Here is a 24,923-nt window from a genome sequence, read left to right on the forward strand (position 1 = left end):
ACTGGAGCTCCAGCCTCCTGGATTCTGAGATCCCAGCTGGACCACTCCTCCGTGTTGAGAGCTCCTGCCATGTGCGGCTGGTTGCCGTGCCCCCTTGGCACGGCAGGTCCCTACAGCTGGAGGTCAAGGGAGGCCCAACCCCAGCAGGGGACTCTTCACTTCTGGGCCCTCGCTACTCCTGTGAGTTATTTAATTCATCACCTGTGGGATCCCCATTCCACCCCTACAAAGGCTGCTCCTAATCCTACCTCTGTCCCACCCGGCCCCTGGCTCTGCCTCCTTCATGCCCGGGAGCAGATCTCGCATCCTGTCCCATACACACACACACATACACACACACACACACACACACACACACACACACACACACGCATGCGCGCGCACGTACGTCTCTAAGAAAAGCCCCCAGTTCTGCTGTATGTGCCATATGTGCGGGGACGCATCCCTCCTCCTCCTGGCCCCCCTTCCCCATCTCACTTTCAAGGTCCCTCGGTGTTCACTATGCACCTGAAGACATGCAGAGGAGCCCCAATCTTAAATTTAAAAAAATCACCGCTCTGTGAACACCTCATCTCTCGCTGCTCCCTTTCTTCCAGCAAATACTGTCTCAGCACCTCCTCCACGCCAGGCACTGTTCTAGGCAGCGGGATTCCCTTTGAGCGGCTGATGCTCCAACACAGACTGCTTGAAGGAGCAAGGAGGTACCCCCGCCCCATGTCTTCTACCTGCTCACAGGAAAGAAGCACGTGTTGGCGAGAAGTGATCATACGTGCTTTATTGAGTATACGGAGGTAATGCCATTGTCCTCCAGCAATATAATTCACGATTAATAATCTCTGACTCGTTGATGTCTCCTCAGGGGCCTGCCCCAGCTTCTTAGACATCATTACTTGGGACATCACACTTTCCAGGGCTGGTATTTCTGGAGACGGATCTGGCAGGAGGAAGAATGCCTCCGGTCCCGAGCAGACCCATGGGATTGCAGAAGAGTTCATTTCTCCGGCCAGAGGGGTTCCTTCCGTCCTGCCGCTGTAGTAATGACTTTTGTCGTAAGAGCCCATGTTACCAGGAGCCATCCAACGGCGAACCCACATGGTGAAGGGTGCCTGCTCATAGCGAGTCGGGGTTGGTGGTGGGTCAGTCTGGAGAGAGACAGCACAGAAGCCCTTTGGACAGTCCCAGTGGCGCCTGCGTTCCACACTGGGCTGGTCCTAGTTCCAGATGTTCACAGACACCTGTCGGTCAGACAGAAAGCCCGGGAGGGAAGCTCCACGCAGACCTGTTTAGCAGGCTCCTCTGCTCGAGTTATGCCCTGAAGCAGAGACTGGAAATTCCTTTAGTTCCTCCTTCTCTGGGTGCACCTCTGGCACCTTATTCATCTTGGTGAAAATCTGATTGATCTCCATGAATGTCTTGGCCTTGGTCTCGGGGACAACCAGGAAGATGTAGATGGTGGTGAGGAGACATATCACAGCAAAAATGATGAAGCCGTAAGGTCCGGGGCCCACCTGTGGGAAAGGGATCGGGGTTCACGTTCTCGAAAAGGTTCTCCCTTTACCGCTCGAGGATTTGCACATCTGGGACCCCCGGGGCGCACTCCCTGGGATGAAGGGGAAGATCAAGCCCACGGTGAAGTTGGACAGCCAGTGGACGCTGCCCCCCACCATGAAGGCAGACGGCCGGCAGGACTGCAGGAAGATCTCCGTGATCAGTAGCGCGGGGTGGGACCTTGCGGGGGGGTGCAGAGTGGAAGAAGAGGAAGGGCTGCCTTCTCTGGAAGCAGAGCAGGCCCATAAAGGGTCCCGGAGCCCCTGCCGTGCCGGGGGCCCGAGGGACAGTGTGTCTCCGGGACTCCTGGGCTGGTAGCAAAGCAGAGTGAGGAGGCCAACGGCAAGAATTGAGCACCACAGGTGACACCCTGTGATGTCCCAGAAAGGGGCCTGTGACCACCCGTAAGGATCTCTACGGCAACCACACAGCCCGTTTCAACCCACACTGCCCAGGCTGCCTTATCGATTTCAGTCGAATTATGCTCTGTCCAAACCCCTTTGCAATAGGAAGGTAGGGGGAGAAGCCATTTTGGGGCTGCATCCGGCCCTCCAAGGAGCCTCTCCGGGGAGCGGAGGTTTCTAGGGCTGATGGTGCAGAAGAGGAGAGCAGGGAAGCATCGAGCCAGCTCTGGGGTACGTACTGGGCCCAAGGGCGTGTCCTACGACGTAGGAGACGATGCAGGCGATGCCGACATAAGGCATCCAGGATATTGTGTCCTGTGGGGAGAAAACAGGGTAGGATCACAGCCGGCAAAGCAGGGACAACCGGGGATGGGGAACGTCGGGAACCTTGGTTCCCAGAGGGCCAGGCGCTCTGCCAGGGCTGGGAGGGAGGGCTCCTGGCTCCTCCAACAGGCAGCACCATCCGGATGCCCCCGGAAAACCGGCCGTTAGTGGGCAGCAGGCTGCTACAGGGTGTGGGTGACGGGGGCTGCGGATGGTCCCCAGGCATCTGATTCAGCGTAGCTGCTGAAAAATCATTCTGGTCTTCTTCCTTGTACTGCAGGCGAGGACACGGGGGGTGGACAGGACACAAGCCCCCCGCTTCCTCACCTGCAGGGCCAGAGCGGCCATGAGCACGCAGCAGGCCGTGAAGCAGACAGCGGAGCCCAGGAGGTGTAGGACCCGCCGCCCCGAGGGCTCCACCACGAACACCTGCAAGGGAGGGGGCAAAGGACAAGCAGGGAGGCTCAGGAGCCCCGCCAGAAAAGGAGGGCATACCCCTGCCTACAGCTGCCCTCACAGGAAGCCCCCACTGGTCCCACACTCCCCCTTCTGAAGGGGCAGCCGTGAGGGGAAGCAGGCAGGCTGTGTGCCCCCCAGGAGCCACCACACTGCCCAGGTGTGGCACCTCCTGGCACAGGTAGCAACCCCAAATGTCAGACACTGGGGAGGAGCCACTTCACACAGCGGAAGCTTCCAGAGTCGGGGGCAGGGGCTTCCATCTTGGCGGGGGGGGGGTGCATAGATTGTCATCTGACAAGAGCCCAGAGGGTTGGAGATGAGGAGACCAAGAGGCACCTCAGCTCCAGCCCTTTCTTCCGCTAAGACCCCCCTCCCCCACTCTTAAGATGCCCTCCATGCGTGGTGCTGTCGGACTCGCGGCACAGATGGTCATCAGCACGTTGACAGCCCCCGTGCCCACTTGTCACATACTGGACGTCATGGTCGTTCACCCCCGCGCTCAGGTAGATCTGGTCTGCGTAGTAGTAGATCTGGAAGGTACCCCCGGAGGCTGGTGGGGCCCTCAGGGCAACACCTGCGACAGGGCCCCCCCCACCCCCGCAGGGACACCGGCCACCGGCCACCCGCCGCCCCCCGGGCCCCACCGTCCCCGTACCGCGTTCACTCCCGACAGCTGCTGGCCGCCCACGAGGATGATGATGGAGATGACCTGCCACCGCAGGGACCTCATGCCGAACAGCTTCAGCACCGACATGAAGCCCGCGGCCTTCTCAGCCTCATGCTCCTGCCAGATCTCCTCCATCTCCGAGCCCACGTCGTCCCAGCCGCGCAGCCTCCTCAGCGCTAAGGGAGGGGAGCAGGGGGTCGGCTCAGGGCGCCCCAACTCCCCGGAGCCAAGACGCTGCGGCCTCCGTCCCCTGCCCCCCGCACAGTAAAGCCTTACCGTTTCTGGCAGCTACTTCATCCTTCTTCTGAACCAGCAGGTCCCGGGGGCTCTCGGGGAAGAAGGGCAAGAACAGGAGCTGCAGGGCCGCCGGGACCCCGGCCAGCCCGGGGAGGATTGGCCAGCCTGCAGGCAAGCCAGCGCCCACGGGAGAGCCGGCCCCCGCCAAGTCACCGGCCCTCTGCCCCTCCAGGCCCTGCCCCCCTGGAGCCCCTCCAGTGCCCCCTGGCCCCTGGGAGCCCAGCTGGCCACTCTGTCCCAGACTGGTTTCCTTAAGGGCCGGACACAAAGCTGGTGACACTGGACCCCCGTCCATGCTCAGGACTCTGCCGGGGCCACCGGGACACCTGAACTGGGCTGGTCCGAGCCGCACTGACCATAGGAATGAAACCCACCAAGGCAAATGCCCACGATGGTAGAATGGATACAGGAAGCATGGGGTATTCACAGAACTGCACTGGAAAGGAAGCAAACCACGACAGGAGCCAGTCCCAGAAACCCAATGCTGGGGGCAGTAGCCCACACCATGCGGTCCAACTGGATGAACAGAAAATTATCTCCGTCTTTGCAAAAGGCAGTAAACAGCTATAGGGAGACTCAAGGATGGGGTGATAAATGTCAGCACAGTGGGGGTGGGCAGGCCATGGTTGAGGGGCACGCAGAAAGCTGTGGGGGGCCTGGCATGGCTCTAGTTTGGCGTCCAGACCAAACGCCGGTGTTTGATTTCGGGTGGAGGGAATGTACATTTGTGTTTTATGCGCTCTTCCTTCTGTGTGTTATTTTGCACCATAAATATGGTCCAATGAGTGAATGAGTAGCTCAGGCTCCTTCTAGGAGCTGCTAACGCCCTGCCTCTCCCCCTTTTCTCCTAGGGCTGACACTCAGTGACAACAGCGGACATCTGCATGCCAGGCATCTGCTCTAACGGCTCTTCGTGTGTTAACTCACTTCCCCACCAGCCACGTCGTGAGGCAGGTGCCAGGACCAACCCCACCGCACACCTGCAAACGCAGGCTTCCCTTGGTCCCGAATCCATCGCCCTGCACGGTCATCAGCAGGTGTGGACCTATCTCTGATTTGGGCCACTGCCGTCTGGCTCGGGCCCCCACCCCACCCCCTACCGGGAAACTCTTCTTGGAGTCCCTGAACTGCCAAATCCAGACACCCCGCTGCAATCTTCTTTTCAAGATTGTCGGACTTCTTCAATCCTCTGCACCATGACCGCCTGCCTCCTGCACAACCACTCTCTTCTGGGCTTCCCTCCTTCCTTGTTCTCGAGCACCTGTTATGTGCCAGGACTCGTGCTGCAGATTCAGAGATGCCTAAGGCCAAAGCCCTGCCCTCCCCACACTCTGCCCAGAGGAAGGGCACCAACAGTGAAATAGTCTCAAAAAAGGATGGACAAATGCAGTCCACCCAACATTTGTAGTTCCCTGAACTTACAAAAAACTTCTGCGTTTCTGCCCCCCATGCCCATGTCTGAACGCTGGTCCCGTTCCCCCATTCCAGGCCCTCAGCCCTCTCTGAGGCCCCCCTCGCTGGGCAGAACCAGTCACTCCCTACTGCACACCAGCAAGCACTTCACGGACACCAGGGCTCTCCAGATTGCCCTGCGTCCTGCTGCTCATTTACGTGCCATCACTGGGAGACAGGAACTCAGCCCCTGAAGCCCTGGTCCCTGCTCTTTATGAGGGTGATTGAAAGGGGGACAGTGGCTGCTTAACATGGACCTAGGACAAAGCCACTGGGATGTGCATCCTAAGGAGACCTTGGACGTATTATCCAACCTCCTTATGCCTCAGATTCTGCATCTGTAAAATGGGTATAATAACAGTATCTGCTTTAGAGGGTTGTTTGGAGGATTGAATGGAATTAGTATAAAGACTTGGTGCCTGGCCCACAATAAGCACATTATACGTTCTGGCTGGTGTGACAATTAATGGTGATTTCCCTTTCGAGACCTAAGACCAGAAAGCGGGGGGGGGGGGGGGGTTCCTGCAGAAGCAGTGGCGGTTACCAGTTACTGTGCACCTACTATGTGCTGGGCTTGGGTTCTCCAGGAGGGCAGTGTGGCTCCAGAGTCAGGGTCTAGAATGGGCACCAGCCCTGTCTCACCACCTGACCCACCACCTGACCCTTTCCTGGTCCATGGAATGGGACGGTCTCGGAGCTGCTACCCCCCACCCCAGCAGCGTTGCTGGGAGGCTTGAGTGAGGAGGTGGCAGGAAGCCTCAAGCACAGAGCCTCACTCTAAAGCCCCCTCATCCGTGTCCTCTGAGGGCCTGGAAAATGTCAGCTACACGGTCCCTGCCAACTTATTCAGGACCCGTTCTGTGCAAACACCACGCCAGCACCGTGGGGCCAGGGCAGTGTGGCGAGGCCAGCCAGCCGACCAGAGAGGAAAGACCAGCTCACAGAAACGTTCAGTCGGAGCGGAGGGAGGCCTGGGGTCTGGAGGCAGCCGGGGCTTACCCTCTTTGTTTGCGAGGAGGCTCCGAAGACCAAAGATCTGAGCCACGAGGATGCCGACGGTGATGAAGACCTGAGGTACCACCCCCAGGGCCCCCCTCAGGTTTTGGGGGGCCAGCTCCCCCAGGTACATGGGGACAACATTGGAAGACAGACCTGGCAGGGGATTGAAGTAAAAACACCATCAGGAAACATTAAGTCTGACAGGGACAAGCTGTGTCTTCAAACACACTCATTCTTATCCAGCAATCACATCAGGTGGGCTGGAACTTTTGTCTCAAAATGGCGAGAGTAAGCAAACACCTCTTTTAATTCTTCATCTTTTAAACTGTAAGGAAAGAAATAATAGTCTGAGCCAAGGAAGTTCATCGACAAGCAGCCTGGCTTTTCAACTCGTGTCATGGGGGGCGGGGGACACGGGCGGCCTGACCTCTGGGCTGCCCTCCTAACTGGCTTGATGCCAGGGAACAAAAGCCCAGGTGTGGTCTGGCACCTTCTCCTCTCTGGCTCCTTGGGGGAAGCTGTTCGTACGGGGCCAAGGACCCCTGCCCACCAGCTTCGCCTTCTGAGAAGGCATATTACATAACCAACTGATGCACAGCTGACCACACACTGAAGCAGAAGCTCCGCTAATCAGTCAGCATGACAAATGTAAACATATACTATGGAATAATTGCCACTTCCGAATGCCCACTATTTAAACTTTTAAGTTTTCTTGTCTTACTGGAACAAGGAAGATTAGCTGGAACTAAATTTTATAGGCTCGGAAGTATTTTCTACATAGATCATCCCATTTAATTCCCCCAAAAGCCCAACAAGAGGCTGAGAATGTTGGACGGAGGTCAGGGGGGTGGTCACTAGTCCAAGTATCGAGCACGCAGTCAGGACTCAGGCTGGGGCTCAGAGAGAGGCGGGTCTGAGAGGGGGGTCCGGCCGCAGGGAGGCCGAGGCGAACAGTGTGGCAGCGGGTAGGTACTGGATGACATCCAGATAGGAGGGAACCTTTTGAGAACCAAGGGTTCAAGCTTGGGGATTCTGCCCTAGGATATCTGCATAGTGTTTTATTTTTTTTATTTATTTATTTTTTTAAAGATTTTATTTATTTATTTGAGAGAGAATGAGATAGAGAGAGCACGAGAGGGAAGAGGTTCAGAGGGAGAAGCAGACTCCCTGCTGAGCAGGGAGCCCGATGCGGGACTCGATCCCGGGACTCCAGGATCATGACCTGAGCCAAAGGCAGTTGCTTAACCAACTGAGCCACCCAGGCGCCCCCTGCATAGTGTTTTAAAAGAGGCTCGCTGCTCATTCACGCCGGTTCTTCCCGGTTGTCAGAGCAAGGGGGGGCAGTCTTTGCAGAAGGCCTGGGAAGTCTGGTGGGGTATGTGTGGGGACCCCGCAGGCCTAGTGCCTAAAGGGCTGGGAGGAAGCAGGGGCCCTTGAGGGGTGGGGTCGGTGGTCACCACTCAGGGCTCGGGGGTGGGGGGGGTGGGAGGGACCTCACATCTCAGCAGCAAGCTCTTCACTTGATGAGGGACAAAAATTGAAGAGGCAAACATCGGAGGTTTGGGAAGAGACAGGGTCCCCTTCTTGCTGGTGGGAAGCAATCTCTATTCTGACTTAAAAGCGACTCCACTGGGCAATCCCAGCTGGCCTGGTCGGACAGAGTCGGAGAAAGTGGCTTTTACCTTTGAAATGCCTTCAGGGAAAGCGCTTGGTGTTCTGCCACTCGAGCTGACTAGCAGTGAGCCAGTGAACTGAGCATCTCAAGTCCCACCGTCTGTCCCTGCACCCCCTTGGTCCCTGTACCCCTTTTGGGCAGAGCAGCTGCTCCCTTCCTTCTTAGGATATCTGAGCAGCATGCTGCTGGCTCGCTCACCTTCCTGACTTTTTTGGGAGCCGTGTGAAAGAATTAACTGCAAATGGATTATGACCTGAGATCCAAATGGGATCTGAGGACCTAGGGAGCTCCTGACATCTTCTCAGGGAGCCTGCGAGATCAAAAGCATTTTCCAGGAATCCTGAGATAGCACCCTGTTCATTCTCCTTCTCTCCTGAGCCCACAGTGGAGCATTCCAGAGGCGACATGCCACGTGGTACCCCAGCCAGTGGAACACAGAAGCAGGTTGGAGAAGCCAGCTGTCTTCTCCGAAGCCAGACATTAAAGAGATTTGCAAAAATGTAAGGCAATGCCACTCTTCTCGCTAAGTCTTTTTGTTTTAGAATATACAGCTCTTTTCATAAGAGAATCACATGTATGTAATCTTGTCAGCATTTAAATGAATTAAATGAACATTTCTTAGTTGCAATTTCTTTCTTCTTTCTTTCTTTCTTTCTTTCTTCTTTCTTTCTTTCTTTCTTTCTTTCTTTCTTTCTTTCTTTCTTTCTTTCTTTCTTTCTTTCTTTCTTTCTTTCTTTCTTTCTTTCCTTTTCTTTTTATTCATTTGAGAGAGAGCGAGAGAGCATGAACAGGGCAGGGAAGAGCAGAGGCAGACTCCCCGCTGAGCAGGGACACCGCCCCCCCCCCCCCAATGCAGGGCTCAATCCCAGGACCCTGGGATCATGACCTGGGCCGAAGGCAGATGCTTAACCAGCTGAGCCACCCAGGCTCCCCTGGGCTGCAATCTCTAAATGGTAAATATTGATCAGTACAACCCGCATGAGCAAAAAGCTCTTTGGAGCTCTCAATAATTTTAAGAGTGTAAGAGTGAGGCCAAAATGTTTGAGAACCACTGACTTGAAAGTCATGTGTATTTAAGAGTAAAGGTTGGGGGTTTTGTGATTTGTTATCTATTGGAGCCTAATATTTCCCTGTTGGAACCAACCCTGAAGTGTTGGATGGTCAACAGAAAAGTGTCTGCCTGCACCTTCCAGGAATCATCCGTGTTTCATTAGCCCAGCCCTGTTGCAGGGGGAGACAGGCCAGGAGCCCTTGGGGCTCAGGAGGCAGAGGTCCATCCAGCGCTCTCAGGGAAAGCGGTACGAAGGAAGCTTGTCGTGGGGCCCATCACTCTCTCCTTGACAGGACCTCTTCTCTCTTCAAGGATCTTGTTTTCCTCTTCTTCTCCCTGGCCCTGCAATTCCTCGCCATTTCCCCTAACACCAGGCTCCTCGCCGTGCCCACCACTGTCCATAGAGCCCGCTGCGGGGCTTGCTGACATCCAGCCAGGTCTTCCATTCATCCCTAGCCCCGTGATTGGAAGGAGAAAATGAGAGCTGCTGGTACCGCCAGGGCCAGGTGCAGGGTTGCTGGCAAGGAGCCCAGGATGCAGCATTTTGGGGGCGCTTACCCTGGGTGCCCACCCAGAAGGCGCACAGCCCCGAGAGTGGGCGCCCCACTCACCCCCACCAGCCCTGGGAACTACAGTCTACAAAAGAATGCCAAGTCACGGGGGGGGGGGCGGGTGAAGATCGCAAGCGTGGCTTTAGCCCCACCTCCTCGGTCTGAAGCAATTGTGGGGGAGCTTCCTACGACCACCAAAGCGCGGCCTCCGAGGACAGCTTTGGAGGGTTTGCAAAGCAGCTCCGGGGCTTATGGGGTGAGAGACCCCAGCCAGTCGTTACTCTCTGCAGCAGGTGGCCGCTGGAGGAGGAGGTGAAAGAGGACCCCCAGGAAGAGCCCTTTGCAAACTTCACTTTCGCTGTACAAGCTGAGAGGCCGTTCTCATTAAGAAGAATTCGTCCGTTAGATTGTTCATCGTGCTTTTTCAACCATGACCCACAGTAAAAAATACAGAAACATGTTTTACATTGCAACCTGATTTTCATACACGTATAAATAACCGAAGCAAAAGTTCCAGAAGACAATCCTTACCGTTATTGGACACAACACGGTCTACTCTGTCCAGAAAAAGAAAATGCTGCTCACTAATCAGGGGTCTCCGCCCACCCACTGGCCCACCTGCAGTTGAGAAAACACGAAGATAAAAGACCAGACAGAAGCACACCTCTGCACAGGATTCTGTATTTCTGTCTTTCATGCAAGGGCTCTTTTTGTGGGAAGCGGCACAGGGACGCTCCGCCCCTGAACACACCTGAGACTAAAGCGTGGGCTCCAGGGTCTAGTTCAGGGCAGAGGCAGGTGCAGCCTCCGCTGTGTCTGCGTGCTTCAGCAGCCCCAGAATGATCCAGACCCTGGTGCCTGCCCCTCCTCCCCGATCATCCTAAATTACAGAGCGGTAGCACAGCATGGCCTCACTTACCTGCACATATTCCCACCCGAAGTCTGGACACAATGATCATCTCAAATGACCGGGCAACCTCGCTGCACCCCATTAAGATCGCAGGTACAATGGAGAAGATGTTGTTGAAGAGCAAAGTCCCTTTCCTGCAGAGGACGAAATGTCAGTTAGTCTGGGGGAAGGATTCACGTGTTCATTTAACAGATGTGCACCAAGTTGTGGCCAGTTACAGCAACAGGCTCAGCTGCTGCTTCCACTCTCTGCGATCGTAGGCTGATAGGGGTCAAGTGCACAGCCTGGTGATAGGGGTCAAGTGCACAGCCTGGTGGGAGCCACAGTGGGAAATGACCACAGTGCAGAGGGCATCGGTGGTGGGGAGCAGAGGGAAAGAGCTGCGTACTAGGATACACTCCAGGGTTTTTGAAATCACCAACTCGCATGATGTTAGTGGAATCTTGAAACCAGATCAGGTAAGGACATTAGAAGAAATGTATAGGACCAACCTCACTGATATCACATAGATGGAAAAATCGTACATGAAATATTAGCAGATTTAATTCAACAGCATATAGAAAAACCTTTCAATGTTAAAACGCCATACAAAATAAAATGTCAGATCTGCCTGGGAAAAACAAAATTGTAACACAATTTTTTAAATTATAGAAGACTACCCTTGTGAATCCAGGTGGGTGGGGAAGGCTGTCTTCAGACACAAAAAGCAAAAACCATAAATGAGAGTTAAGTCTGACCACATGAACATGTAAATATCTTGTATGAAAAAGATACTATGTGTGTGATTAAACAATAAAGGAACAGTTAGAGAAGATACTTGCCTGATAAAACAGTGTTGCTTGGACAGGCTCAGAGATGGAATTTCCTCCCAGCTGTATAATCTTGGCTAAGTGACAGCATCTCTCTGTGCTTTGTTTTCGCATTTTGAAAAAGGGGATGGGGCTGTTGTATGGATTGGAGGAATTAAAAACCCTAACAAAACCCCTAAAGACCCTAAAAGCCCAAGTTCGGGATAGAGCCTGGCACATAGGAACCCATCAATAAATTGTTAGTCACTACTGTTATATAAGGAACAGAACTTTAAGAAAACCACAAACAAATGAATAGCATTGTTATCACATTCTCAAGCAGACAGCTGGACAAGCAACTGTCTACTCCATCTGTGGACCAAATGGATGAACACGGACCAAAGTCCTTTACTCAAGGAGACCTGGCCTGCAGATCTGTGACTTGATTGGATGTTCTGGCCGGCAGAGAAAACTGCTGAGTTCAACACCGACCTCCCAGGAAGACCTCAGGATCTTAGATCCCAAAGCAGAGGTTGTATGTTTCTAATCTCAGACTCTTTTTTGAAAAATACCGGGGAAGGCGCTGGGTTCTGGCCTTGACTCTCAAGCTAATGACATCTGTGGCCGAGAAGATGATTTGACCTTACCTAGCCTCCGTGTGCTCGTTCGCCAAGGGAAGGGGCTGGTGGGAAGGAGCTCTTAGATACGCTCCTAACAAGGCCGCTCTCTCCTGCCCATGGAATTTACAGGAGGGAGTGTGATGTCTTAAGGACCTTTTTTGGAATCAAATACATAATCTCTAATGTTTCTAGAATTAGGGGCAAAAAGGTATACAAGCTCTGCCCTTGGCATTCACAACTCTCATAGTGAGAGTCACCCTGGGACCATGCGGTTTCACACTGGAGTGCCTGGCATTAATCTCAGCCATTTCAGAGTTTTATAGGAATTTAATTCGGGTTAAATTCTGCCTATTACTTGATCTCAAGGTAAAAGAAGAGAGCAGTGAGTTTGTGTTTGTTTGGGAGGCAGAGTTCAAGAATGCTGTGTTATGATCTGCGTTGGGACTGACATTGTGGCCCTGTTATCTGGTGTCTGGCTCTTTTAAAAAGCAAAAAAAGAGAGAGAAGAGAGAACTTGCTTTGGTTTTGGTAAGGACTATACGTGTAAGGCAAGAGAGCATAGAGGGAGCGAGTCCTGACTTGTGAAGTATGCTCTGCTCTTTCTGGCCTGCCCCCAGGGCCCGAGACCCGCCGTACCCACCTCTAGCTCTGAGACCCTGCCTCATCCTCAGACACTTGATCAACAGCCGGTCTTTTTAAGACCATATTAGAAAACAGAAATCGTCACAATGGTTATTACCTAGTTTTACCACCACCACCACCAACAACAACAACTTCAGCTTTAGGCCTGGGTTTGAAATGGTCGGGGTCTAGGATTTTCAGGAGCTGGAAATTTACCTTGCCTTACCTGCCAAGTTTATTCACCAAGGGGCCGACCATGAGGGAGCCGATGAAGCCTCCAAAGGGGAACATGGACACAGAAACAGACCACAGCAATGTCAAGGAAAACTCATTTACGTAGTTATCGTTGCGTTCATAGTAGGTCTCATTATAAAATGCTTTCATGAGCTGGAGAACAAAGCGGAAGAGAGCACCAAAATAACTATCTGGTTTTGCAGAAAGAACACTGTGAGCTGTGAGGCCCCCCAGTGGACGACCTGGGCACACTGACAGTGACACTAGGAAGTGGAAGGGAGAGGGGACAGAGTGGTATGACTAGCAGCTAGCAGGAGCACCCACGTGGGGAGCTGCCAGGCCTCTGATAGGCACCCTGCCCAGGACGTTGCTAACTCCAGTTTGGATGACCCCTGACCCTCCAGACTCCTCTGGAGAGTGCAGGGCTGCAAAAGACCAGAGCCCCCACCCGCACCAGCCCCCGTGTGCACAGCCAGGCTTGGCCTCCCATGAGAAGCTGAGGCCGGGGGACCGGGTTCACCCCCATGGCCTTGTGCCCGCAAGTCATTCCCTTGGGCCCGTGCTGTGTGTCTCGTGCATACTTCCCTCTCCCGGGACCTGAGGACCCACTGTGCGCCCCAGTATGCACGTACCACCACCCAGGGGGCCATGTCCGGGCACAGGCTGCTCCAGCCCCCCTCCCCGTTGGTTGGGGGCTGCGTCTCACTCACCCCAGTGACCTACCTCGGCAGGGGAGTTAACGGCGGCCACGTTCTACCCATACTGAAAGGATGACCCAAATGCAGCTATCAGCGTTGCCAGTAAAAGTACGAGTGTCAGCCTCTGTGGGAGGAGAAATCCTGGCTTAGGTCATAGGAAGCAGCTGGGGTTCCAGGGAACTCCAGATTTACCCTGAAGTCTTATCGAAGGACACAAGAGAATCTGAAGATGCGTCATCTTTCGAGTCGCTCCCTGTCTTGAAACCTACCTCTACCCACCTAACCTGGTTGAAAGGTTCCGTGAACCACAGCACTTAGGGCCAAATAATTCTTTGCTCTGGGGTCTGTCCTGGATGCACTGCAGGGCCACCCGTCCCCTACCTGTGACAACTCGGGTGTCTCCAGCCATTGCTAAATGTCCCCCTGGTTGTGGGAGGCAGCTGTGCCTGAGAACCCCTGGGTCAGAAAGACACGGAAGGCTCACCTTCTCCAACACTCTACCCGATGTCCAAAATGCTTCGCTAACATTCCTCCCACGTGGCTGTATTTGCTGACAGTAGCAAAAACACGCTCAAATCCTGCCTCAAGCACAAATTCCCCTAAAAATCAGAGGAGAAAATGTGAACAATTGTAATTGTTTATTTATAGCCACTGATTAACTTCCTTTAGCCTCTGGACTTTTGCTGTAACAGGCACGGCGAGAAGATATTTAAATACAGGTTTCTGGGGACTCAAACACGTGTGTTCTGTGATCATAACCCCTTTTGACACAGGAGAAAACCGAACACTTATTTAATGACAAGAGGGAAGTCGTTAGTAAAGTCATGAAAAGCTGGAGAAAAATAAAAGTGGACAAAGCTTTTCTCTTAGAATCTACAGATTTCTTTTCTTTTCTTTTCTTTTTAAGATTTTATTTATTTGACAGAGAGAGACACAGCGAGAGAGGGAACACAAGCAGGGGGAGCGGGAGAGGGAGAAGCAGGCTTCCCGCGGAGCAGGGAGCCCGACGCGGGGCTCGATCCCAGGACCCTGGGACCATAACCTGAGCCAAAGGCAGACGCTTAACCAACTGAGCCACCCAGGTGCCCAGAATCTACAGATTTCATCTTGCATTTGCCCACTGCCACTTTCTAATGTAATTGCTAGAATCTTCATTTTCCTGATCTTCAAAAGGAGGGTCATCATGCTCCCGCAGAGCTGTTGCAAGGTTGAATTATGAAAACGTCGAGCTGCAGAGATGAATCCACTGACCGGAGCCTGGACGTGGCTCTCAGAAGCCGCCCCTGGAGCACCTTCATCCACGTGCTCCCATGGAGCCTCCCAGGTCTTCCTCCGGGCAGCGCCTCTGCAGAGAGCAAAGTGAGGAGCCGCTGCCAGCCCTGCCTTGTCCCGCTGCCCCGGACGGAGAGCACGAGCTGGTTGACCTCCACGCAGCAGGGGCAAGACCTGCAAGGAGCCCCCATAAAGAAACCTCGCCCTTCTCCTCCCTCCACCAAAGGAATTAACAAGTGGTTAATTCAGCAGGAAATTTCTGGCAAGGAAGGTTAAGAGGCATGGGCTCTGGTTTCCAGTCTCTCCTCAGCCCCCCGTCCCCTGGGGCCAGCGTGGGATGCAGGTGACCCAAGCGGGGGTGATGGTGCCCAAGAGAGAAAGCGGGTTCCGGGGCTGCTGCCGCACTACCCTGTGACTGCTAAAGGCAGGGGGGATGCAGGTAGGCACATGCACGCACACACATACACCCCCCCCACCCAGATGCAGGACTGGGCTACCCTAGCTCCCACCGAAGTGCTCTGGGCATTCGCTCACTCACTCACTCACCGCTCACTCACTCCAACATATGCAGCACCCACCGTGAGCCCGGCGTTGTTCTAAGTGCTGGGGATACACAACAAAGTCCCTCCCCTATGGCTGTTCTATTGCTTGATTTTTGTGGAAGGAAAGAAGGAAGGAAGGAAGGAAGGAAGGAAGGAAGGAAGGAAGGAAGGAAGGAAGGAAGGAAGGAAGGAAGGAAGGAAGAAAACTGATGAACAGTTTCCCTCTTCTAATTCTCTTCCAGGTAAATGATTAACTAGAAACACAACAGGCTTCCCTCAAACCGCCAAGTGCAACTCCTGACCACTTTCTACTTTGGTGGGTCCTCCGGTTTGAAGTCCTTAGCAGAGCTCCACTGGGGAGCTGGCTGGTGCCCCAGAACACGGGATGCTGCCAGGCACCACGGGCAGCCGGCAACCGGACTGCTTGCACGAGAGCCCAGTGAACACTATCAGAAAGAACTCAGGCGGCAGAGTCTCTAAGCAGAGAGTGTACAATTTAACATCTATGCTTCATCTTCCTCCTTGAATTCAAGCCACAGGGACGTTCTATGGACCCATAGGAGTCAGGGGTTACCCTCTGTCGAAACAGCAGAGTTCAACCATGCTGGTCCAAATGCCCTCATTCCTGAAGCAAATAGTGGTTGGCAGCTGACTATTGCAGACACCACGCCACAGTCTGGTGAGCAGATCAGCCGCCCGCCACATCATGGTCCAGTGGGGAAGGCAGACATTTAAAAAAATTACCTAATAATTTAATGGTTTATAACTGTAGTGACCTCTACAAAGAAAAAAACATAGAAGTGGTTTAAAAGAGGGGTCAGAAGCGACAGAGAACAGGGGCTTGGGTGAGGGGCATATGGCTGAGCGAGGGGCAAAAGCACCAGCTCTGAGGACCAGTGAGGGATTACAGTCAAAGGATCCGGAATCCCATCAGGAAAATGCACATCAAAGCTACAGTGAGGGGGCGCCTGGGTGGCTCAGTTGGTTAAGCAACCGCCTTCGACTCAGGTCATGATTCTGGAGTCCCGGGATCGAGCCCCGCATCGGGCTCCCTGCTCAGTGGGGAGTCTGCTTCTCCCTCTGACCCTCCCCCATCTCGTGTTCTCTCTCTCATTCTCTCTCTCTCTCAAAAAAAAAAATCTATAAAAAAAAAAGCTACAGTGAGACACAGCTTCTCACTCATGGCTAAAATCAGTAAGACATACAGTATAAAGTATTAGCAAGGAGAAAACTGGAACCCTCTCCCGTTGCTGGCGGGAATATACGGTGATGGAGCCACTGTGGAAAACCGTCTGACAGTTCCTCACAAAGTGAAACAGAGTAACCGTGTGACCCAGCGATCCCACACACAGGAGTCCACCCAAGAGAAACAAAAACACGTGCACGCAAAAAACTCGAACACAGATGTTCATGGCAGCATTATTCGTATCAGCCCCAAGGTGGAAACCATCCAAAGGCCCATCGACGGATGAATGTATCAGCAGGTGCAGTGCACCCAGACAATGGAAGGTGATTTGGCCAGAAGGAAAGACAAAGGACTGACACGCGATACACGGAGGCTGGACCTTGAAAACATGCTAAGTGAAAGCAGCCAGTCACAAAGGAGCACCTGTTGTCCGCCTTCGTCTTTGTGAAATCCATGAACAGGCAAATCCGTGGAGACAGACGGTAGATGGGTGGTTGCCAGGGGTTGGGGAGAGATGTGGATTACTGCCAGGGGGCACAGGGTTCTTTTAGGGGTGATGAGAATGGTCTAAACTTTATCGTGCTGATGCTTGCACAACTGTGAACGTACATTTGTGTATTTTATCCAAATTGCATACTTTTCATGGGTAAATTGCATGGTCTGTGAGTTATGTTCTCAGGAAAGTACTATATTTAAAAAGGCATGTAAAAGAAAACCACAGTTTAAGCTTTCTTTTCTTCCCTCCTTCCTTCCCTCTTTCCTTCCTTCCTTCCTTCCTTCCTTCTTTGTAGGCTTTCCAGGAGGGAAAAAGAAAAAGATCTAGAACTGGGCTGGATTAGGGCATGAGGGGGAAGGGGCCCTAGTCTCCCAGCAGCTTGTAAAAATGACAAGTGGCCTTCAGACATGAAGGGGGGTGGGGGTGTCTCCTCAGAGGCCAAGGGGAGCCGTGACTCAGCTATGCTTTTGGGAGAAACCACGCGTTCCTCATGCCCACAGTAAACTGGCTTCCTGTTTCCTAACGCCGAACACATTTTGAGACTTAGTAAAATTAGCCGCCTTCAAGGCCCGTGTTCCAACTGCATGTGATTCAAGGCTGCTGGGAAGGGAGCCCTGCCCCCAAACGACTCCCTTTGGGAATCTGCTTCCTAGATCCATTCCCGCTGTCCTGAGGAATCTCCCAGGAGAACGCAAACATCTCCAGAAAAGTTAGTTCTTATGTCTTTGAGTCACTTTCTCACACTATTGATCCCAAAGTTCACAAACAGAAAGGGAGGCCTAAGTGCTGCTGAGGGATGGGAGAGGTGCCTTGTCCTGTGGCTGCGGTGGTTTCGAGCATGGCGGGGGGCGGGGGGCGGGCAGCCCAAGAGCCTGGAATTGGATTCTTCGCTCCTGTTGCTGGCTGTGGGGCCTTGGGCCAGTTATGGAACTTTTCTGTCTCACCTTCACCTGTAAAACGGGGACGGTACTCCCTCCCTCATAGGACTGAGGTGAAGACTGAATGAGTTCATGCATGAAAAACACTTAGAGCCACACCAACCTTTGAGTGAGTGCTACACACAGGCTCGCTCTCATCATCATCAACAGCGATCGCACAAGGGAAGTTACTTAACCCATGATGCTAGGTGTATTGTTGGTGAAGGCACCCCCCAAAATTATGTCTTCATTTTCTAAAACACTTGGCTCATTTTCCCCCCTCCAGGTCAAGAGTCCTTTTTCTCGGCAGAAAAAAACCCTGATACACATTGGTCAGATTCTGGTCTTTTCTCTTTATGTATGAGGAACACAAAGGCCAGTAAGGCCACGGTCCCACAGCCAACAGGGGGACAGAAAGCAGGGCCCCTTCCATCAGCCCACACAGCCCCAGCTCTCTGCAGGCTTCCCGGGCCCCTCCAATTTCCCCGGCTCCGAAATCCCCCCGGGCTTCTCTCATGAATCTGCAGATTCCTACAAGCAGCCACCATGGGAACCATTTTGTCTTCATGCATCCCAGGAAGTCCAGCACGTGTCCTGGCTTTTGTTCAAAGGGGCAGGTCTGGCCTCAGGCAGCCAGAAAGGGAAAGCCTACATCCCACCTGCCACTGGAGGACAGGCTTCTTTCCTTGGAGAATCTAGGGGGCAGGTAGCTAGAATCGGCCCAGACCTCCTGCATGTGACCATTTTAATCATGTCCTCTCAAAATGTATTGCTTCTTTTCGGGGACCAGCACGCGGTGGCGTTTCTGTTCTCCTGCAGCCTCACCCGGGGGAACGGTTGGCCAGGGTGTTCCTCTCTGAAGAGAGGGCACAGACCCCATGAAGGTCTCTCTTGACCCCCAAGCCCCTAAGTTATTGTCACCTCACGGCCCCTTTTCTATAAAATAGAGGGGTTAACACTTGAGTGGCCTCACACTTTCTTAGTTGTCGTGAGAGTCAAACAGGAGCCACATGAGGGTGCTCAGTAACCTCGAAAACTCTAATTCTCACAGGACGAGAACACCTTTAAGGAGTTGGGAACTAGGGAGGCTGCTAAACATCCTACAGTACACGGGCCAGTCCCCCATTGCAAAGAATCGTCTGGCCCCAAATGTCATTCACGTCCTGCTCTGAAGGATGAGCAAAAGTAAGAACATTTATGGGGGACCCACTAGGGGCCAGGTCATTTACATGCATCATCTCATTTAACTGGTCCAGCAGCCCTATGAGGTGGTATGGTTATTATTCCCATTTTACAGATGAGAAAGCTGAGGCACAGAACAGTTAAATAGCTGTTTAATAATCTGCACAAATGGGGTGCCTGGGTGGCTCAGTCATTGGGCGTCTCCCTTCGGCTCAGGTCATGGTCCCAGGGTCCTGGGACCGAGCCCCGCATCGGGCTCCCTGCTCCGCGGGAGGCCTGCTTCTCCCTCTCCCACTCCCCCTGCTTGTGTTCCCTCTCTCGCTGTGTCTCTCTCTGTCAAAGAAATAAATAAAATCTTAAAAATAATAATAATAATCTGCACAAATAGGTACCTCTGCCTCCACAAATATAAGCAAATGTGGTTGCAATGCATAAAACGCAAATTCCTTACAAGTGTTCATAATAAATTCGTATATCTGTCTTTATGCATTTTCCTCAATCAAGAGACTCTCAAAGCACAGCTGAAATTCTATGAGTGAGGGGAGCGGGGTAGGAGGGAAGAGGTCTCGAAAACAGGGGAGCCTCTCTCATCTAAAAGGGTGGGAGTCTCCGCTCCAGACGTGAATTAGATTCGAGTCTTGCACAGTCTTTTCTGCGTCCACCTTCTTTCCACGCCGGCCTAGCCATGTGACTTGCGGAAAAAACGAATGAAAATGTTCGGAAGCCCAAATCAAAACAAATGATCCCCGACCAATCTCTAAAATCGAAATGTCCCTAAATCTGTCCTTTAGTCCCTGTCAAAGTGAACTCTGAGGTTCCCTCCAAAGGTGCTCCCTTCCCCTGCACACAGCTCCCAAGAATGCGCCCTAGGAATGCCTCCCGCCCCGACCCCAGCAATGCTGAGCGGGCCTTGACGGCAGGCCGCTCCATGCTCCTTCCTTCCCCTTGGTCAGATTCTGTTGCTCCATCTTTGGTCTGCACGATAGGACTGCTGCCGAATGCCTTTCAGCCAAGATAACAAATGCACTGAAGGGAGAGAGGAGACATTTGGGGTATACTTTGGCCACGCCAAGTAACAGCCAGTAGCGTTTTTATAGCCAGCCCCAGATGGAATAACCCTTTCAGGAGTCCAGAGGTGTGTCTCCTTGCATGTCTCTTAGATTCAAAGTCTGCGGTTTGGCTCAGCGAGCGGGTGCCCCCCACCCCCAGGCCTGCAGGCACGGCGCCCTCCTGATTGGGACAGTCTGTGGCGTCTGCTCACCACGAGAGCCTCCACTAGGCAGGCTCGTGATGAGTGGCTGCAAGAGTTATTTCTGTCACAAACACACGAAAAGACACTGGCCCCACATCACACCAGGTAACGCAAGGCCAAGAGTTAGGGTCACCAGAGGTTTCTCAGAAGTGGTCCCTGCCAGGAAGCCTGCAGCCAATCTCTCGGAGAGTCAACTTTTCCTCAAATAACCATGCCACACGTGCTCAGAGAGGTTTGGCTATTTTTTCCTTTGTGAGGAACTGAGCGGCCGAAAGATGCGACTTTACGTGTAACCATCACTACTGCGAAGGCAGTAAATAGTTCCGATGCCTTTATCTACAGGGCAGGGAAAGTGAGTCACGGCTGCTGCTGGCCTGGGTCCAGCATGCATGGACAGGCCACAGCCCGCCTCCTGCGCTCAGCACGTGTCCAGCCGCCATGGGACACATCAGGTCAAGGGGCCAAAATCCAGAGCGAAGTCCCACAAGGCCCACAGGCTTTCATCTTTATAGGATATATTTCCTGTTTTACTTGCTGCGGCACAAATCCAGTTAATTCAGCCATTCCTCTCCCTCCTTCCCAAACATTTTTTTTTAAGGATTTTATTTATTTGACACAGAGAGAGAGAGAGCACAAGCAGGGGGAGCAGCAGAGGGAGAAGCAGGCTCTCCGCCGAGCAGGGAGCCCGACGCGGGGCTCGATCCCAGGACCCTGGGATCATGACCTGAGCCGAAGGCAGACGCTTCACGACTGAGCCACCCAGGCGCCTCCCCGCCTTTCCCAAATAAACAGTTAACTGGGAGCCCGCCATTTGCTGGGCGCCATTCCTATATTAGTAGCAAGCTTGGGAATTGTGACCAGGAGACTGTGAGGAGGGTGACGAAGAGCCTCTGTGTGTGTGTGTTGGGGGCCCCCATGCCCCCCACACAAGGGAGGATTGGCCATTTTTCCCCACCAGCTCATTCCCTGTCCTTTCCTTCTGTGTCACAGCATGATGCCCAACGAAGGTTCGGCAAGAGCAGAGGTTCCCAATTATTTCAAAGAGTTGTGAAGAATTCTCCAAAGAGAATGTACTTTAGTTGGGGTGGGGGGTAGGGGGTAAAGGGAAGGACACAGATTGTGCAAACAAAAAGAACGGGCCTCAGTTGGCAGTCCTGAGTCATGCTCAGGCCCACCCGCCCCTGGCCTCCTGTGTGCTTGGGGAGGTGTTGGGGGCAGGGGGACAAGGGGGGCTCCCTGCCCAGCGTCTGACCTCCCCAGCCCAAGCGAGGCCCTACCTGCCTCCTGTGGGACCCAGGCATTGCAGGCATGGCCATGTGTCACCAGTGCCCCAGCGTGGCCAGCCAAGCGGGTGCAGACCCCCCGTGGGCCCAGTGGCTCCAGTCCCTCGGCTGGCCGCCTGCTGCTGGGAGCACCCAGGAACGGGCCCAAGGGCTCGGGGCTGCACCCCCTGCAGGTGCCGTGTGTCCCTGCTCGGTCCCTCCCAGCCTGGGTACCCGGCCCAGCAGCCTGGGGTCTCCGGTGGCCATTGGGCCCGTGGAGGGGCCGTTGGGCTCAGGGGATCTGGGCGTTCAGATGGGGGAATGGCCCACCCCTGGCAGGCTGATTTGGGGTGTGTGTCCTGCACCCCACCCCTGTAAGTGGTCTCTGAGTGGGGTGGGGGTCTCAGTCTCCGGCATCTGGGCCTTGCCCTGCCCTGCCCGCCCAGCCCCAGTCTGGACTAGGAGAAGAACCTGCCATCGGAAGCCTATTTTCGCCTTGTAGTTTAAAAACGACACGAACGAACAGCACTGATCGACCCAAGGACAGGCTGAGGTGTTTCCCAGGATCATGTACAAATATTTCCAAGAAATGCATGTGTTTTGAAACTACCTCTACCGAGAGCCAAGAAATCCCTTTTAAAGGGAAAGTGGACAGTTACAGAGCGATACTTGGTCCTGGCAGGGCACTCCTGACGCTCTTCCCACCTTCCATACAGTTTGGGTCATCACAGGGAAATTTTATTAGGATTTTATCATTGAGAGAGAGAAGGACCCCAGGAGGACCATGTGTTAGGTCCTCTGTAACCTCTCACCATGCAGGAAGTGCTGGCCAGGGACCCTGGCATGAGGATTTGGGTCCCAGATCTCAAGAGCCAAAGTGTTACTACTAACATAAAATGTAAATATGTTGGGCGCCTGGGTGGCTCAGTTGGTTCAGCGACTGCCTTCGGCTCAGGTCATGATCCCGGAGTCCCGGGATCGAGTCCCGCATCGGGCTCCCTGCTCCTCCCTCTGACCCTCTTCCCTCTCGTGCTCTCTATCTCTCATTCTCTCTCTCTCAAATAAATAAAATCTTTAAAAAAATAAATAAATAAAATGTAAATATGTTAGCGCACAATTTTAGACAACTTATCAGAATCTGACAACAGTGATTATTCTGGGATGTGAGATCACAGGTGATTTTGACCCTAGCATATATTTTATATTTACATTTTATTTTATTTATTTTATTTTTTTAAAAAAGATTTATTTTAGAGAGAGAGAGTGCAAGTGGGAGGAGGGGCCAAGGGAGAGAGAATCTCAAGCAGACTCCCCACTGAGTGCAGAGCCTGATGCGGGGCTCGATCTCAAGAGCCTGAGATCATGACCTGAGCCGAAATCAAGAGGCAGATGCTGAACTGACTGAACCACCCGGGCGCCCTTACATTTATATTTACTGAGCCTACTGCTGTACAAGAGGCGGAACGCAACAGGGTTCAAAAATAAAAACTGCCTGGGAGCCTGGGTGGCTCAGTTGGTTGGGCAACTGCCTTCGGCTCAGGTCATGATCCTGGAGTCCCGGGATCGAGTCCCGCATCAGGCTCCCTGCTCACCGGGGAGTCTGCTTCTCCCTCTGACTCCCCCCTCTTGTGCTTTCTCTCTATCTCATTCTCTCTCTCAAATAAATAAATAAAATCTTTAAAAAAATAAAAAAATAATAAGAAATAAATAAAAACTGCCTTCTGCCTCAGACTCTAGTTGGGGACACAAGTTTAGTCAAAAAAACGCATTGATGAATTTGTAACTATAAAAGAGCTCTAAAGATGAGGGTGGAAGGCTGGTCAGGGAAAGCGATCCTAAAAATGTGAGCTTGAGCCAAGACAGGAAGGAAGGAGGAAAAGAGCTTACCCAGGCAAAGGGGGTGAGTGGGGAGGGGGTGGTGGAGATAGCTTCCAGACAGGAACAGTATGTGCCAAGGCCTGTGGTCGGAGCGTGATGCCATCAAGACATTGCAAGGTCAGTGTGTCTGAGGAGCACAAAGCAGAAAGGAAGAGCAGAGGGGGTAGGCAGGGCCAGACTAGATTTAGTACCTGTAGACCATGCCCGCGAAGAACCTCGATTTTTGTCCTAGGAGCAGAGAGAAGGCGTTAACAGGTTTGAGAGTGATCAGATTTGTGTTTTTCCAAGTTTACGGTGGCTACCTCGAGGAGAACTGTGGAGGGAACAAGAGATTCATGGATTTGGGGAAGAGGAGAAGGAGCAGTTCCTTTGCTGTAGTACGACCCATGGAGGGTGGTGGTGGCCTGGTGGAGGGCGGCGGAAGAGATTAGTCAATTCACCCGAGAAATAATTTAGGCTGTGAAACTGACAAAACTTCGTGACTGACAGGATGAGGGGAGGGCTAATAAGAGGACTTCTGTATTATGGTTGTAATAAAGAATCAAAATGATCTTTCTGAAAATGAAGCTTTTCAGAATTACAAGTTGATATAGGAAAATTTAACAAAAATGTAAAATGTTGAATTAGCACCAGAAGGCAGGCTGGCAAACCCCGGGGCTGTTTTGAGACCAAAGATATCAGGACTTTGGGTCACTTGCTGGTCTCACCTCTACTAGGAATGTTCTAGAATCTTAAAGTTTTGCCACGGGCCTCTTTTGAACAGACGGCTGCTATAGCTCTCTCAACCCATTCCCAAATCGATTTGCTCCGTCCCTCTTCAAGAGTAATAGAATTTGGGGAATGACCTCTGGCTGTCCCAGATAAAGACTGTGTTTCCTTATGGCCCTTGCAGTTGGACCGGACCGATGACAAAGCTCTGTATAATGCATAGGTGTCATGACGTGGTGGCTTCTGGGAATCTTGCTCACTTCTCTGTCCCTTTCCCTCCCCTGCTGCCTGGAATGCAGATGCCACCTGCTTGGACCCCAGGATTGAGGCCACAAAGGACAAAGCCACAAGCTGGAAGGAGCTTGGGTCCCTTACCCGGTGGGGTGCTATCCCAGCCCCGGACCGCCCACCTGGCCCTCACATGTAAGAAAAATACATGCAAGAAAACGGGGAGAGGCTCTAACCCATTTAGAAGCCGTGAAGACATTTTCATTCATATATATTTGTTTTAATTGACAACAGCCAAAATCAGATTTTAAATTGAAGAAACAGCTCTCCCCTGGAAGTGAGCGGCCTCAGGACCTTCGTCATAAGGGAGAAACTGAACCCCTGTAATGCTGGGCTCAAATGTCAGTGGAGATTTACCCAGGCTGCTGTGTTTTTGTTGTTGTTGTTTTAATATTTTATTTATTTGACAGAGAGAGAGAGAGCACAAGCAGGGGGAGCGGCAGGCAGAGGGAGAAGCCGGCTCCCCGCTGAGCAAGGAGTCCGATGCGGGACTCTGATCCCGGGATCCTGAGGTCATGACCTGAGCCTGAAGGCAGATGCTTAACCAACTGAGCCACCCATGCACCCAGGCTGCTGTTTTCATGAGGGCTGGATTTGGTTTTGTGTCCAGCTTAAAAAATTGCATGGGATTTCAGTGGGGCT

General features: G+C 52.9%; 2 protein-coding genes across 2 annotated transcripts in view; both read right to left on the minus strand.

The window, feature by feature from the left end:
- Positions 1-23,487, minus strand: SLC2A5 (solute carrier family 2 member 5). Its single transcript, XM_035726946.1, is given in 14 exon segments — positions 1-1,512; positions 1,606-1,728; positions 2,188-2,267; positions 2,604-2,705; positions 3,154-3,195; positions 3,197-3,265; positions 3,391-3,578; positions 3,679-3,804; positions 6,151-6,303; positions 10,347-10,471; positions 12,593-12,753; positions 13,324-13,422; positions 21,642-21,708; positions 23,477-23,487. Coding segments are annotated over 14 exon segments (1,575 nt in total). The 3' UTR covers positions 1-1,283.
- The window catches only part of GPR157 (G protein-coupled receptor 157), a 44,914-nt gene continuing 32,733 nt past the window's right edge, over positions 12,743-24,923 (minus strand). The window contains exons 5-6 of the transcript XR_004820036.1: positions 13,324-13,422; positions 12,743-12,753 (exon numbers count right to left, since the gene is read on the minus strand). The gene's annotated coding sequence lies outside the window, so the exon portion shown is untranslated. The remainder of the gene's footprint in view (positions 12,754-13,323; positions 13,423-24,923) is intronic.

Source organism: Zalophus californianus, chromosome 4, assembly GCF_009762305.2.
Source record: "Zalophus californianus isolate mZalCal1 chromosome 4, mZalCal1.pri.v2, whole genome shotgun sequence".
NCBI classification, from domain to species: Eukaryota; Metazoa; Chordata; class Mammalia; order Carnivora; family Otariidae; genus Zalophus; species Zalophus californianus.